At 40.3% G+C, this 16,972-nt stretch overlaps 1 protein-coding gene across 1 annotated transcript; it reads right to left on the bottom strand.

Annotated features, from left to right (window-relative positions):
* Nucleotides 1–15,192: 15,192 nt before the first annotated feature.
* Nucleotides 15,193–15,750, bottom strand: LOC138313117 (uncharacterized). Its single transcript, XM_069253750.1, has one exon. It carries the CDS (start codon nucleotides 15,748–15,750, stop codon nucleotides 15,193–15,195), a length of 558 nt encoding a protein of 185 aa, XP_069109851.1.
* Nucleotides 15,751–16,972: the final 1,222 nt, after the last annotated feature.

The raw sequence follows: 16,972 nt of genomic DNA, 5'->3' as shown, positions 1-16,972 counted from the left end.
AATTTGGTTAGTTAGAAACCAGGTACTGTCAGTATACATATTTTTGGCAATATCTTAAAAAGAAATATGTCTCTCAATTTAGATGTAGACATGGCCCAATTAACTGAGCGTATGGCAGGTCTAACACAGACAGAACAAAATCAAAGTATGCCCACAGATCAGAATATTTCTCAGGACAATAGTGAGGTAGTGTTCAGAAACATAGCACAACATTTTAAGAACTTCTCTGCGGCTATGACAGCGCAGGGAGTTTTCCAGGTCGTTAGATCATTTGAGGGTGACCCCACTAAATTCAAGACCTGGATAAAAGAAATAGAAAAATACGCGAAATTAGTAGGGCTAGATGACAAGGCAATTCCTAATATAGCGTATCAAACAAGTGTAGGTTCAGTAGGGGATTTTATCAAACGATATTTAGACGATTTAGAGGGAGATCTGTCTTGGGAGGACCTTAAGAAACTCCTCAAACAAAGATTCGCTGACATAACAGATTCGCATCAAGCTATGACCTTATTACGTAAAACGATACAGAAACAGGACGAAAGCGTCCAGATATACGCTGAACGACTCCTGTAGCAGAAGACGCGTATCCTGATGCCCAGGAATGTGAAAAGGGCATTGTTCAAAGACAATTAGTTAACGCCTTTTGTGATGGGTTGCATTTCGATTATGTTAAGATGAAGGTTATGCGCGAGGACCCAGACACATTAGAGAGGGCGGTACATATAGCTATGCGCGAACAGAACCTTAGGAAAAGGTTAAATCTAAGACAAGACATGAATAATGACAATGACATAGTCTTAAGGCCAAGACAGGAACATGTATATGACCCTCAGGTAGCTCCTACGCAAGACACATACTTGAACCTTAGACATAACGAAACTAACACGAGGCGAGAAGTACCAATGGACATTGACCACACCAGACAGAGACAGTGTTATAAATGTAAACAAAACAATATCATAAGACATAGACCACGCCCAGTACAAGACAGAAATAGTTTTAGGGAAACACAGAGACAGACACCCCTTAATAGAGCCCCTAGAAATAGGTATTCAGACAATAGCAGATATCAGAACCAAACCCAAAATAGGTCGTATAGAATGGGTAACAGAGTGCAAAATCAGAACCCCCCACAAGTGCAGTCATTAGGTCGAAATAAACAAAGATCACAATTCAGATGTTTTCAATGTAATGAAGAAGGTCGCATTAGAAAGAACTGCCCCCAATTAAATAGAAAAGGTAGGCCGTTAAACTAAAGACCTCGCTTCATAAGGAAACCGATGGAGCGAGGTTGAAAAGAAATAAGAAGCATGTGTCTAAGAAAATAGAAATATCAGGTAACCCAAGTACAACTGTGATAAAAATAGGTAAACAAAAATTAAGAGCTCTCTTAGACACAGGTGCTGAGGTTTCCATAATCAGCAATAGGATTTTTAAGATGTTACCGAACAAACCACGACTAAGAAAAGAAAGCATGACTCTCCAATCCGTCAGCAGTACACCGCTCAAGGTAATAGGTTCAGCAGACATTTCATTTCAAATAAGACATTTGACCTTAAGACATAAATTTTATGTTGTTGATGGCATGAACAGAAACTGTATCCTTGGTTTAGATTTTCTTAAACAAAATGGCGTTAGAATGTATTTTGACCTTGCATGTATGCGTATAGGTAAGACCTATGTTCAATTAGAGGAAGACATACATATAATAAGGACCACCCACAAGACATTGTTAAGACCGCAAACGGCAACGGTATGTCAGGTAAGACTCCCAAGAACTTTTAAGATACCAGGATCAAAGCTCTTAGAGATATCACCAAATGACACTTGTATATATGATGAACCTGGTTTGACCTTACAAAACGGTGTAACAAAGGTCAAGAACCCTCGCAAGATACCTATCTTGATACTTAACCAAACAAACAGGACGATTAACCTAAAACGAGGAAGTGTAGTAGGCAAAGCACAGGCCTTAGAAGACAAAGACATTTCTAGTATAACTGCGACAAAAGACGATGACAAAGACGAAGAAAACTTTAAGGAGGTAGATGTACCAGATGAGTACAGTGCTGAGACACTAAAGATAAAAGAAGAAACAAGGATCTATTCGCCAAAAAGGATTCTCATCTTAGAAACATGCCTGTGTGGCTTCGACAAGATCCTTTATTAATCTATGCTGCTGCGGACCTATTGTCTGTGTAGATAAGTACTTTTTTGTCTTTTAATTGAGAACACCAGCGACAAATTGCTAGGTAAATAGCGACTAGCTCCTTCACATTTACAATTTCACTTTGAAGTGTGTGTACTTCCCCGGTGTATATAATGTGATTGCAGACACATGTTCTAGGTTACATGAGCCACAAAAACTGACACACCTGTACAATTTAATACCATCCCTCCAATATGAACCATTCACAGCAGAGGAACTCACTCACCATATGTCTTTGTCGTTTGTGAATTACAGGTGGTTCAACAGCAGAGTCCCTCCAGGGAGTGGCCGAAGACCTGAAAAGAAGGGCGTGGGCTAATTCTACGGTGGCGACGTATACTACACATCTGAGGTGCTATGTGGAATTCTGTGCGCAGTTTCGTCTAACACCTGTTCCAGCTGTGTCTACAACCTTACAGATGTATATCGCCTATCTGGTATCGGTAAAGCACTTTCGTTTTAGTACAGTTAGACAATCACTCACCTTCACAAGTGTTCAAATTTACCTGATCCCCTAAAGGGAGACTACCACCTGCAAACGGAGTTATCCGGAGTTAAACGTGTGTTGGGTGTCGCGCAAAAGCCTGTTGATGTTATTACACCTCAAATTCTACAAGCAATACATTCAACTCTAAGTATGGACAACCTACAAGACATATCCTTTTGGTGTGCATGCTTAGTAGGTTTTTTTTGGCCTACTACGGCCAGGTAATGTGGTAATTCGCCAAGCCTTTAACAAGGATAGAGATCTACGGAGAGTGGATGTTTTAGCCTGTGAATGGGGGTTCATCATTTTTCTCCGTTGGACAAAGACAATTCAATATAGGGAGAAGGTAGTGGAAGTGTACCTCCCCAAATTAGAAAAATCTAGTGTATTATGTCCAGCAAGTGCTATTCTAGTAAAATTACAGTTCTAAAAGTCTGCAGACCCTTTGGGCCCTTTGTTTCTTCAGAACGATGGGTCGGCCCTGTGTTATAGAACTTTTCTCAGTTTGCTTCATGGCTGCTTGACAAAGGCTGGCATTCCATCCTCGAATATCAAAGGACATTCTTTCCGGAGAGGTGGAGCCACGTGGCTCAACAAACTAGGTGTTCCTGTGGACGTTATCAAGCATATTGGTCTCTGGTCCAGTGAAGCTGTCTATAGATATATAGAACATTTTTTGTTTGTTTGTTTGATTAATTTACGTCCTATTAACAGCTATGGTCATGTAAGGACGGCCTCCCATGTATGCGGTGTGTTGCGTGTATGTTGTGCCAGGTGCATGTTTTGGGAGACTGTGGTATATTCTTGTTGTGTCTTCTTGTATAGTGGAACTATTGTCCTTTTTATAGTGCTATATCACTGAAGCATGCCGCCGAAGACACCAAGCAACACACCCCACCCGGTCACATTATACTGACAACGGGCAAACCAGTCGTCCCACTCCCTGTTTGCTAAGCGCTAAGCAGGAGCAGAAACTACCACTTTTATAGACTTTGGTGTGTCTCGGCCAGGGGACAGAACCCAGAGCCTTCCTCACAGGGGCGAACGCTTAACTCAAGGCCAAAAGTGAGGCGGTGCCAAGGGAGGCATTAGGAACATGACAATGATGTAATATTGCGTACTATGCAAGAATTTACAAAATCAGTTGCGTTGAATTGATGTTTTGTGCACAAGCTAACCACGCCTGACTGTCTCCATATTTTTTCCATTTGTACATATACCATAACTATTTTTTTTCCATAACCAATTACTTCACTAATCAACCAATTTTCATTGTGCTTGGGGTTAAAGTTTTTTTTAGACATTTCAACTTTTCAGTTTTTCTCTATATGTACAATTAATTTATTTTATTTTTACTGTCAATGGATATTGACTTGTGATAATTTTATGTGTAAATGTTTATTAAATTTGCCCAGTCTTTATGTTGGTTGGTTGCTGTTGTCATTTAGATAGCTTTACACTTAACATTTATATCGTACAAAGTGATAATTTTGGTAAAATTAAATTTTGTAAGACTGTAAATATATGCAGGCCTCTGGGGCCTTTTCCGGACATGGCGGTTAGACTTACCCCCCTTGCCATGCTCTCTAAGTAGTAGAACAGTTTTACAGCCATGTGCACGCTGTTACAACGCATAGCTCCATGCAGTATGGGAGTACGCTTGGTGGGCCATTAAATATCTTTTTAACCCACCCTCCCATCCCCTTTTGCTTTGCCAACTAGGGTAATATTATTTGCATTGCTTCCTATCTCCATAGTAGTATTACTATAGATAGTTCTCTCCATATAATGTAGGGGGTTAAAGTTTTTTTTAGACATTTCAACTTTTCAATTTTTCTCTATATGCTCAATTAATTTATTTTATTTTTACTGTCAATGGATATTGACTTGTAATAATTTTATGTGTAAATGTTTATTAAATTTGCCAAGTCTTTATGTTGGTTGCTTGCTGTTGTCATTTAGATAGCTTTACACTTAACATTTATACATGTATGTACAAACAGGATTTTAATGTCCTATACAGTAATTTGTGATTTATACAAATACAAAATTACTGACTGTTAAGTATTGTCATTGTCAACTTGATATCATAGTGGAACTCTCCTGTGTGAGAAGTTAAATAAAGCAGTCGTAGTCTCAAGATGTCTCCGGTTCATGTGTTTTACATGGTGTCAGAAGTTTAAATCGGACAACATCGTCCACTAAACGGAGGATAAGACTTGGATTTCAATCTAAAAAGTTGAACAAGTTATCCAAGATCATAAAGAGTCCAATATGGATGCAGGACACGCTCAAGGAACCCCAAAAATGAACTGGGATGCACCAGACCTCGTGGTAGCCTGGGACGCTTTCATAAACCACGTGGAATTTTGGTTTAAAGGACCATTAGCTAAGAAAAGTGAAGAAGAGAAGTGTAATTATCTCATGATATGGTCGGGAGAGAAAGGAAGAGAAATATACACAACATGGACGTTGACGGACGAGGAGAAAAAATCGTTCACTACTCTCACAGGCAAATTCGAGACACACGTACGCCCGAAGACCAACAAGATATTTTCACGTTATAAGTTCCAGTGTAGAACGCAACGAGAGGGAGAAACTTTCGAGCAGTTTCTAACAGACTTACACGTATTGGCTAGGGACTGTGCGTATCAAGAAAAAGACAACATGATTCGGGACGCGATAGTCTTTGGTACAGTGGATCATAAAGTGCGAGAAAAATGCATTAATGAAGGATCAGAACTAACACTTGACGCTGCGGTGAATTACGCGAGAACATATGAGTTATCCAAAGCTCAACTACAAAAGATGGAGAAAACCGTAAACGTAATAAAGAAAGGTAACCAGAGACAGCCTACTGGTACCAACAAAGCAAAACCTACTCATCAGTCTCACTCGAAAGCGACCTACAATTCAAAGGGAGATCACTCTAATCAAAACAGAGGGAAAACGTGTTCGAAATGTGCCAGATCTCACCCGCCTAGAAACTGTCCTGCCTACGGGAAAAAATGCATGAAATGCGGGGGATTAAACCATTTTGCGGTGGCGTGCTTGTCGAAAGCCAGTAAAGGTAAGCACATGAAACAAAAAACATGCAATATTGTTGAGATTGACACTGATGATGATGATGATGAACTGTTTGTTGGAATGATTACCGGTAGTAGTCACAAATATATGGATGTAAACAACGTAAACAACGTCGGAAATTCCGACTGGATTGAAACTGTAAAAGTCAATGAACACCCTGTAACATTCCAATTAGATACTGGGGCCAAGTGTAACGTGTTGTCACATAGACTTTATAAACAATTAAGTAGTGAGACCCTTCAGTCGTGTAAAACTCCCCTTCGCTCATACTCGGGACATCAGATCACATGTCTAGGAACCACACATATGTTGTGCTCATACAACAACAAACCACAACAAAGGGTCAAATTCTACGTGGTGGACATAGATTCTCAAGCTGTATTGGGAGCCGGGACATGTCAGGAACTAGGTCTTGTAAAACGGATATACACAATAAATCATGAGAAACCCAATGTACCAGACGGGATCGACGCTGGATATGAGGACCTATTTTCAGGACTTGGCTGCTTGCCTGGCGAACACACTATTAAACTTGACCAGTCCGTGACTCCTGTGGTACATCCTCCGAGGAGAGTGCCCATAGCACTTAGGGATAAACTTAAAGATGAACTGGATCGAATGGAGAACCTCGGTGTGATTGTAAAACAAGAGGATCCAACTGCGTGGGTCAATTCCCTGGTGACCGTTCTTAAACCTAACGGTAAGCTGAGAGTATGTATAGATCCGAGTGACTTAAATACAGCAATTCAAAGGGAACATTTTCCTTTGAAAACAGTTGAGGAGGTTGTTTCAAGGATGCCCGGAGCAAAGATATTTAGTAAACTAGACCTCACGTCGGGATTTTGGCAGCTGAAACTAGATGAGGAAAGCTCGAAATTATGTACTTTCAATACACCATTTGGACGGTATAGATTTACACGTCTACCATTTGGAGTGAAGTCAGCACCAGAGGTGTTTCAGAGAGTAATATCAGAAATGGTTTCCGACCTTGAGGGAACAGAAGCAATTATCGATGACATATTGATTTGGGGAACAACCAAAGAGGAGCATGATATCAGACTTAAGAAAGTGCTGGAACGTGCACGTCAGTGGAACGTAAAACTTGGACTAGACAAGTGTGAAATAGGACAGACACAGGTCACGTATGTTGGACACTTATTAACCCAAGATGGAGTGAAACCAGACCCTGAAAAGGTCAGAGCGGTACAAAACATGACAAAACCAACCAATGTAAAGGAACTCCAAACGCTCATGGGTTTTGTTCAATACCTACACAAGTTCATGCCAAGATTAGCAGAGGTCAGTGGACCACTCAGGATCCTCCTAGAGAAGGAAACAGCTTGGCATTGGGGAAGTGAACAGGATAAAACATTTAATACTCTAGTCAACATGGTCTCATCCGCACCAGTATTGCAGTATTATGACGGTAATAAACCACTTACCCTATCTGTGGACGCAAGCAGTAAGGGGCTGGGTGCAGTACTCATACAAAATGACAAGCCAGTCGCGTATGCCTCAAGGGCATTAACCGCTACACAGCAACGATACTCACAAATAGAAAAGGAAACTTTAGCAATTGTGTACGGTTGTACAAAATTTCATGACTACGTCTATGCGCGACACATCAAGGTGGAATCGGACCATAGGCCCTTACAGGCTATCTTCAAAAAGCCTATACTACAGACCCCACCTAGACTTCAGAGACTGCTACTTGCAATGCAACGATATGACGTTGAAGTGATTTATAAGCCTGGAAAGCTTATGTTTCTAGCTGACCACCTGAGTCGAGCCTACTTAAATGAGACTAAGGAAGTTTTAGTCCCTGAGCTACAAGTAAATGACATTCATCTAACTGCCTACCTGCCAGTCTCACCAGAGAAATACCAACAACTTAAGGAGGCTACAGCAAAAGATGAGGATCTCCAGATTTTACAAGATATTGTATTGGAGGGATGGCCAGAGGACAAAGCGGACGTACCCCCTGAACTACGTCCCTATTGGACCTTTCGGGATGAAATATCCTGTATTGATGGACTTATGTACAAGTCACATAAACTCATAGTGCCAAGGGTATTGAAAAACACAATGCTTGAACTTATCCATCAGTCCCACTTGGGAGTAGTAAAAAACAAAAACCGAGCCAGAGACGTACTATTTTGGCTTGGAATGTCTAAAGACATTGAGGACATGGTAAACCAGTGTAGTATATGTGCAAAACACGGCAAGAGCAACACAAAAGAACCAATGATTGCAATGGAGCTACCCACCAGACCGTGGTCGAAGATAGGAATGGACCTATTCGAATACAACAACAACACATATCTTCTGACTGTTGACTATTTCTCCAAGTGGCCTGAAATCGCTAAATTAGAAACTACAACAGCCAAATGTGTCATTACCCATGTTAACTGTCAAATGGCAAAGTACGGAATACCAGATGTGGTAGTAAGTGACAATGGACCTCAGTTTGCGTGCCATGAATTTAAAGAATTCGCGAGACAGTATCAATTTGAACATGTCACTACAAGTCCATATTACCCACAGTCAAATGGACAAACGGAACGAATGGTACAGACCATTAAGAACTTGCTAAAGAAGTCAAATGATCCTTATTTGGCTCTCTTGGAATACAGGAACACACAAATCGATGGAGTAGGACTTTCACCGGCTCAGATGTTCCTAGGACGGCGTTTGAAAACGACCATACCAACCGCGTTACCTCTTCTGAAATCTGATACTTTCAACAAAGTACATGAGCAACTGGTAAAACGACAAGGTAAACAACAAGACGGTTACAATCGTCATGCCTTGAGTGAACGCCTCAAACCACTAAGCCCTGGAGACAAGGTCATGGTGAAAAAAACTAACAATACTTCGGAATGGACACCTGGCACAGTTACTGACCTCTACAAATCACCTAGGTCATATTTGGTAAAGTCAGGTAACCGGACATACAGGAGAAACCGTAGACATTTACGACCAACGGGGTCGAGGGTAGACTTGAACCCAGAACCAACAGACTGTGAACAGTACTGGCCACCCAGTATTAAGTCTAAGGAAACTCCAAGCGCGAAGCCGAAGGAAACAACATCTGCGAAATTGAAGGAAATAACACCTGCGAAACCTAACCAGCAGTTAAACGCGAACCAACACACATCCGCGAACCTGAGTTGTCAAATTCCATCTACACCAGACCGCCAAACAACAAGATCCAGCTCAGGAAGGCTGTTGAGGACACCAGCCTGGTTGAAAGACTGTGTTAAATAAGTCAAAAAGACTCATAACTTTTATTTCAGGTTGTGTGTTACCAATAGTAAAACTTTCATTTTTTCTAGTAAAGTTTCTAGTTAGATAGTTTGAAAATTAGAGACACTCAACTTCGAAAAACTAGTCAGTAGTGTTTTTTCTAGTCAATTTTCTTGTTAATTAAAAAGAAAAAAGAGACTCTCAAATTTCTTTTTTTTCAGGTTGTGTGAAAATACTTTAATAGTGTAAATTCAAAGGACTCGGTTAACAAAGTGAATATTCGGTTATAGTATAATTTGCAATTATACTATATATACTATATATAAATATACATGTATATTATTTCAAGTACAATGGTAAAAGTTAAACAATGAGTAATTTTCTTATATAGTTTAATGACAATAGTTTAGAAACAGTTTACTACTAGCATACTGCAGTTAAGTACTTTATAAGTTGATGTCCATATGATAATATACAAAAATATCTAGAAAGGGAAGGATGTTAAGTATTGTCATTGTCAACTTGATATCATAGTGGAACTCTCCTGTGTGAGAAGTTAAATAAAGTAGTCGTAGTCTCAAGATGTCTCCGGTTCATGTGTTTTACACTGACATGTACTTATGCATATATAAGTACAGTTTGATAATAAGGAAAAGTATAGAAACAAAATACTTTGATACTTTTTTTATATGAAACTATTCGAACACACTTATGAATCATTCAAACCAATATTCACAAATGAACTTTTCATAACTGCAATTGATAAAGACAAGTTGCTTTCTAGACGGACAAATGGCTTTGAATGGAAAGAAAGGTCCAAAACCAAAGCAAAACTTTAAAGTGTATATTTTGTGGCATTTCTAATGACAAACATCAATTTAGCTCATTTTAACAAAGTTGCGTATCTGTTATTTACCACAATATGATGGTTGACTGTAACAATTATAACTTTTCTATGAGTAAAGAAAAGAGCCAACCCTTTTGGATTTAAAAAGTAGAGATATTTGCCAAACAAATGATATTACATGAGAACTTACTTTTCAATTTTCATATTTTATGTTTATATTTCTGAAAACATGCAAAGTGGTGGAGAATGAACGTGCACCACGACGAAAAATACGAAATAAACAAAACTTTAAGTTGTTCTTTTTTTAAATGAGAGTCGCCATTTCCTGATATATACAATACACTTTTAATATCCATTTATATGCATGATGGTTCATGTATGTTCAAACATTGTGATTAAAAGTATCTGACAGGCAATAAATCAACAGATTTAACAGAAAATTTATCAGATTTGAGTAATCAGTTCCTGTTATTTTATTCATTTCGGGTTTATTTATTTATTGATTCATCTACAATGATTTCAAAAGTTTTTTATTCTTAACTATTTCATCATCACATTATTAATGTAGTCTGTAATTATTGTTTTCTCTCTTTCAAACCGATTGTCTTCGTCATCTTAGTGTAAGGGAGATCACTCTTCTGATCTCGGAGAAATCTCCGACTTTCCGAAGAATCTCGGGTGAATATCAATCGCGACATCTCGGAGTAATTTCCGTGATTTCCGAAGATTACCGGATATTTCTCCGAGGGGATCCGATTGACTCCCGAGGTAGCAGAAAACAGTAGATTTGGACAATCTATGAAATTAAGGCGCATGCCCTAGAAATATAGATATAGTCATTATTTAACTGTAAAAAATACCTGTACAAAAGTATATATATAATTAATCAGCACAATTTTTGCAATTACAATTTGATATTTTGATACAGATTTGGCCATATTCTGCGCTTATTCATGCATGTGAATACTGTAAAGAAGTGAATTGTATATCATCATACTTGATAAAGTTATTTGTAATCTTGTTATTTGTTTACGTTCAATTTTATAGCTGTAAAGATCAGCTCATTGCTTTGAGCATTGCATTTTACAATGGAGTAATAAATGCCTCTGTGGGATATTGTCGATAGGTTGTTTATTAGTGATGATAATTATTATTTCACCATGTTAGAAGATAAGAAGTGCAAAACTGTATTAGAATTAATACGAATCTTACTCAAGTTCGTAGGTCTATTCGATTGTCCAGAGTCGTCCTATCCAGCTACTCGGAGATTTTCTAATGTAAGTTTTAGTACTATAACGATGTGTTATAAGATCCACACTGTTATATCGTTGCTAAAACCCGTTTCTAGTAGCTTACAATACAACGTGACATCATCATGGAGGTTTCCATCTTGTATATCAGTTTATTACAATGCGCATGCTCAGACATACAAGCGTGTAGTGATACAGATTAACGGACTTACTAAAGTCCGAGTTATACAAATAACACTGTGTACCGTATTTACTACATTCCTCCCCTCTATTTAAAAAGTCAGTCTTTAAATGTCTATAATTTCACCATTAATTATTATAGGGGATATTTAGAGTATTTTTCTTTAAAGATACACAGTAAATTATAGACTTTAAATTTACTCATTTCTTTTAAATCATAAATGTCAATGTCAGTTTCTCAATTATACGACACTGTAGATGGATTTTTAAAACACTCATTTTTAACTTTATGAAATGAAATAAAACACTTTAACAGTATAACATTGTCATTTTGTCATTAGAAAAATTAAACAAAACTGAAACATTATAGAACCCAGGGGTTCTTAAGAGTCTGCACGGGGAGTTATTATGTCCCCAGAGCACAGTGCAGCTCTGACCTATACCTAGCTACAAATCTAAACGCGATGGAGCTTTCCTTCGTCGAGCTGGGTTTCGTCTCGGAGATGGTGCTGACACAGTCTTGCCCGAGGACACAGCCACAGGATTTTCCAATGGTGGAGGAGGCGTCGCGACATCAGATGGAGGTTGGATAGGGACTGTTTCTGAGGCCTTCGGTGTGATTGGTATTGGTAATTTGGGTGGTAAGTCAACAACGAGTTCAGGGATGGGTAATTTCCCTTTGATGATTTGATCGGTATGTCTCCGCCACACCGCTCCATTACCAACATTTACTCGGTACGAAAGTGGACCTGTTTTCGATTCGATAGTTCCTGGGATCCACTTTTCTCCGCTTTGTCGATAATCACGTACATTTACCGTTTCTCCTTCGCTGAATTGTCGAGACGACTGATTTTCGTTTATCATCTTCTCCTGATTATTACGAACTGTACGACTCGTGCTCGGTCGGATAAGACTCAGGCGTGTTTGTAACGATCTTCCCATGAACAAATGCGCCGGGGTTTCGTTCGTTGTCGCATGTGGTGTCGATCTGTAGGCTAGTAGGAAATTACATAGTCTTTTATTTAACGTTCCTTCGTCCTTCCGCGATGCTTTCATGGCCTGTTTGAACGTTTGAACTAGTCGTTCCGCTAAACCGTTGGTACGAGGGTGGTATGGTGCGGACGTAGTGTGACGTATACCGTTGTATTTCATGAAGTGTTGAAATTCGTCAGATACAAATTGTGGGCCGTTGTCCGAAACTATACATTCGGGTAAGCCGTTTCTGGAGAACACTTCACGCATAACTTCGATCGTTTTCGACGCCGTCGTCGTTGACATTGGTATTATTTCCGGCCATTTAGAATGAGCGTCCACCATGAGGAGGAACATGGACCCTTCGAAAGGTCCGGCGAAGTCGACATGGACTCGCTGCCATGGTAGTTGTGGCCATTCCCATGGGTGCACAGGTGCGGCGTTCGGGCTACTTTTGTGCATCACACACCCATGACACTTTTTAGCTTGTGTTTCTAAGTCACTGTCTATTCCTGGCCACCAGACGTAGCTCCTGGCTAGCGCCTTCATCTTGCTCGCACCAAGATGACCTTCATGTATTTGATCCATGACCTTGAGACGGAGATTTTCGGGAATTATTACACGTATCCCCCACATCAAACATCCGTCGTGTAACGATAGTTCCGTTTTACGGTTAGCATAGGCAGCTATGTCGGGGTCTGCCTTCACATCATTATTCCAACCGTTTAATGTCATTTCATAGACTTTCGACAATACTGGGTCTCTCCTTGTACTTTGTCGCACTTCCTTGACCGATACCGGTAGTGTGTCAAATTGAGTCGTCATGAACACATAGTCGACATCCGGCTCGTCGGTTTCTCGTTCCTTCACGATCGGTAAGCGCGATAGACCGTCAGCGTTTCCATGACTTTTCGTACCTTTGAATTCAATCTTGTACTGAAAACCGGACAAATACAACGCGTATCGCTGAAGACGTGCGGCTGTCGTAGCAGGAATACCTTTCTGTGGGTGGAAAATAGACACCAGGGGTTGATGGTCCGTTATTAGTGTGAACTCACGACCGTAGAGATAGGCGTAGAACTTTTTCACACCCCATACAATTCCCAGAGCTTCCTTGTCTATTTGCGAGTAGTTTTTTTCAGCAGCAGTAAGGCTTCGCGAGGCATATGCTATTGGCTTTTCGTCGCCGTTCTCGAGACGATGAGACAATACAGCACCGATACCAAACGGAGACGCATCGCACGAGAGTACCACGGATAATCGCGGGTCGTAATGCGTCAGAACTTCGTCCGATGTCATCATTTCCTTCACACGGTCGACGGCCTTCTGACATTCCTCGGTCCATTCCCATTCAGCATCCTTTTCCAGAAGTTTGTGTAGCGGGCTAAGTACGGTAGCAAGGTTTGGGAGAAACCTCGCATAATAGTTCACTAACCCTAACAGAGCTCGGAGCTCACTCACGGTTTTCGGAATCGGAGCGTTGACTACAGAGTTGACCTTGTCGTCGGTTTTGTGAATACCGTCCTTGTCGATTACATGACCGCAGAATTCGATCTTGTCGAGCATAAACGCACATTTCTCCTTGTTTAGGCGTAGACCAAATTTATCTAGGCGCTGAAGCACGGTTTCGAGGTTTCGCATATGTTCTTCCTCCGTTTCGCCGGTTATAATCATATCATCAAGAATACATTGGACACGACCTATCCCTTGAAGCACTTGGTCCATGGCACGTTGCCAAATGGCAGGTGCCGAGGCTATACCAAACACGAGCCTCTGATATTGGAAAAGGCCAAGATGGGTGTTTATAGTTAGGAATTTCCGATCCTCTGGTCTCACCTCCATTTGCAGGTACGCCTGCTTTAAGTCCAACTTTGTAAATTTCACACCTCCGGCTAACGAAGCGAATATGTCCTCAACTTTCGGTAACGGATACTGGTCCACGTCGAGTACCGGGTTGATTGTGACCTTGAAATCTCCACAAATTCTCACGGAATTGTCTTTCTTAGGGATTGGCACAATCGGTGTGGCCCATTCACTCGTTTCGACCTTCTTTAGGATACCAGCACCCATTAATCGTGTTATCTCAGTTTCAACTTTTGGTTTAATGGCGTATGCCACAGTTCTCGCCTTACAAAATTTCGGATTGGCCCCGGGGCGTACTTTGATCTGAGCGGTAATGTCCTTTAACGTACCCAACTCATCCTTGAACACGGCGGCATATTTCAGTTTGAGACCTGGTACTGTCATGTTTTCACATTTCTCATGAAAGTTGAGTCGCCGAGCTTCCTTGATTGCCGTCCAATCAAGTGTCAACACATCGAGCCAGTTCCTTCCGAGTAATGGCGGACCTCTGCACTCCTCACTAACAACGTGTATCGGTAGCACTGCTTTTTGTCCGTTTAGGTTGACCTTCACCTTAATTTGACCTAGTGCCTTTATTTTCTCACCGACTAGAGTACGAAGTTTTAAATCTGTCGTTTCCAGTTTACAGTCACTGAAATGTCTCTTATAGACGGACACAGGAACGATGGTAACTGGAGAACCGGTGTCCAGTTCCATAGCGATTACTTTACCGTTCACTTCCGGTTTTACCCATATGACGTCACTGTCGAGGTTCTTTACCGTGAATGTTAAACTTCCAAGTAGACTGTCAACATCACTGTCATCGTGATCTAGAGAGTACACCTTCCCCTTTTTATTTCCAGAATTAGACTTCTTTTCTGTGTTTCGGCAGGCTCTCTGTATGTGTCCTTTTTCTTTACAAGCGTTGCACGAGTAGTCCTTGTAGAAACATTCCTCCGCACTATGATTTTTTCCGTTGCACCGAAAACATGGTTTCTGTGATTTCTTTTCATTCTTTAAGCCGCTTTGTTGAGTTTTTTTCTTCATTTTCTTGTTTGGGTTAACCTTGTTAATTTTTGTTTACAATGTTTCCTGACTTTTCCCTCTGAAGTTCCACAGCATCTCGGGATGCAGTTTCCATTGCAATTGCAATATCTAACGCGTTTTTATAGGTCAGATTATCTTCAGACAGCAGTTTCTTTTGTATATTGTCATTACGTAGACCACACACTAATCTGTCTCTCAAAGTTTCATCCAAAGACTGTCCAAACCCACAATGCTCACTTAATTTTCGTATGGCTGCATTGAATTCTCTGATCGACTCACCTGACTTCTGGTCTCTCTTGTGAAACCTAAAACGCTCGGCTATCTGTAGCGGTTGAGGGTTAAAATGTCCATTTAAGACGCCGACCAAATCTACATACGATTTATCACCCGGTAAATCTGGTGCAACCAAGTCATGCAGGATGGAATACGGTTTCCCGCCAATAACACTCAACAACACCGGAACTTTTTTCCCATTTGGCACCTCATTTGCCTTAAAAAATTGTTCCAGACGTTCCTGATAACACTTCCACGACTCGACGGAATCGTCAAAGTTGTCGATTTTCCCCATGCGTCCAGCCATCCACGTCGCCAGAATGTTATATCGTTGCTAAAACCCGTTTCTAGTAGCTTACAATACAACGTGACATCATCATGGAGGTTTCCATCTTGTATATCAGTTTATTACAATGCGCATGCTCAGACATACAAGCGTGTAGTGATACAGATTAACGGACTTACTAAAGTCCGAGTTATACAAATAACACTGTGTACCGTATTTACTACACACACTACATATTATGTATGCTTTTTATGTTATAAGTATAAGTGCAACAGTAATTTATGTACTCACAGTTTATTTCTTTAGGTTTGGAGCTTGTTTCAACTTAGTTGAATGTGTTGTCATCGTCAACTATGACGGTGAAGGTCGACCGGCATTTGAGCCAAACTAGTAAATTTAGAGTCGTATACGGCTTTTCTAGATTTTGTATGATTTCCGGATCATTATTGAGTTAGAAATATGTTATAGTTATTGTATAAATTATCTAAGTTAAAGTGAACAGTCGGGCAAGGATGGCTAAAGTCGGTAAAAATGGTGTGAATGTATCCAGTATAATTTCTTATGAAATGGAAAAATAAAATCTCTCGCCAAAATCTGTCTGCGTAGGAAGAAATTGATTTAAAGTTTGGGAATTCTAAAACGTCCTCCCGGCTCACTATGTCCGTGGTTACATTTCCACGCAGCCTCGCTTTCAATGCTTTCAACTATTCTTTACTTTAATGGTCAGAACTGGGAAACTAAGCAGAACTTGACCGTCGTATTAATACGTGAGAACTTTTGGAAGGCCAATGAACGCATTTAGCTGGTTTTCTTTGCCCGACTATTCACTTTAATGATTTTAGTATTTCATTAGGAACTATATTAATAGTTGTAAGGATTGTTAGTTTCTTGGCGTAACTTGGTTACGATGACAGCTTCCGGTTGCCAGCGGCTTCCAAATGACAGCTTCGGGCTGTCACCGGGTTGTCACTGACGGCCGCGTGGCTGTCACTGACAGCTTTGGGTATAAATACCGGGTTCCATGCGCTGGGCAGCCAGTAGTCATTCGACCGGCATCGGGTTCACCCCAACTATAGTTGTATTGAATCGAAATGTACGTAATAATGGTTATTACTTGGTGTTATCACTAGTAATATACATACATGCTATTTATTGGATCTGCATCACGATTCGTGTTGCCTTAAAACTTATTAAGTATTGTCTATCTATATATAAGCCAGTATCAGTTATATCGTTATATATC

This window comes from Argopecten irradians, chromosome 2 (assembly GCF_041381155.1).
Source record: "Argopecten irradians isolate NY chromosome 2, Ai_NY, whole genome shotgun sequence".
Taxonomy (NCBI): Eukaryota; Metazoa; Mollusca; class Bivalvia; order Pectinida; family Pectinidae; genus Argopecten; species Argopecten irradians.
The sequence above is the reverse complement of the archived record's forward strand: the minus strand, read 5'-3'. Positions and strand labels throughout refer to the sequence as shown.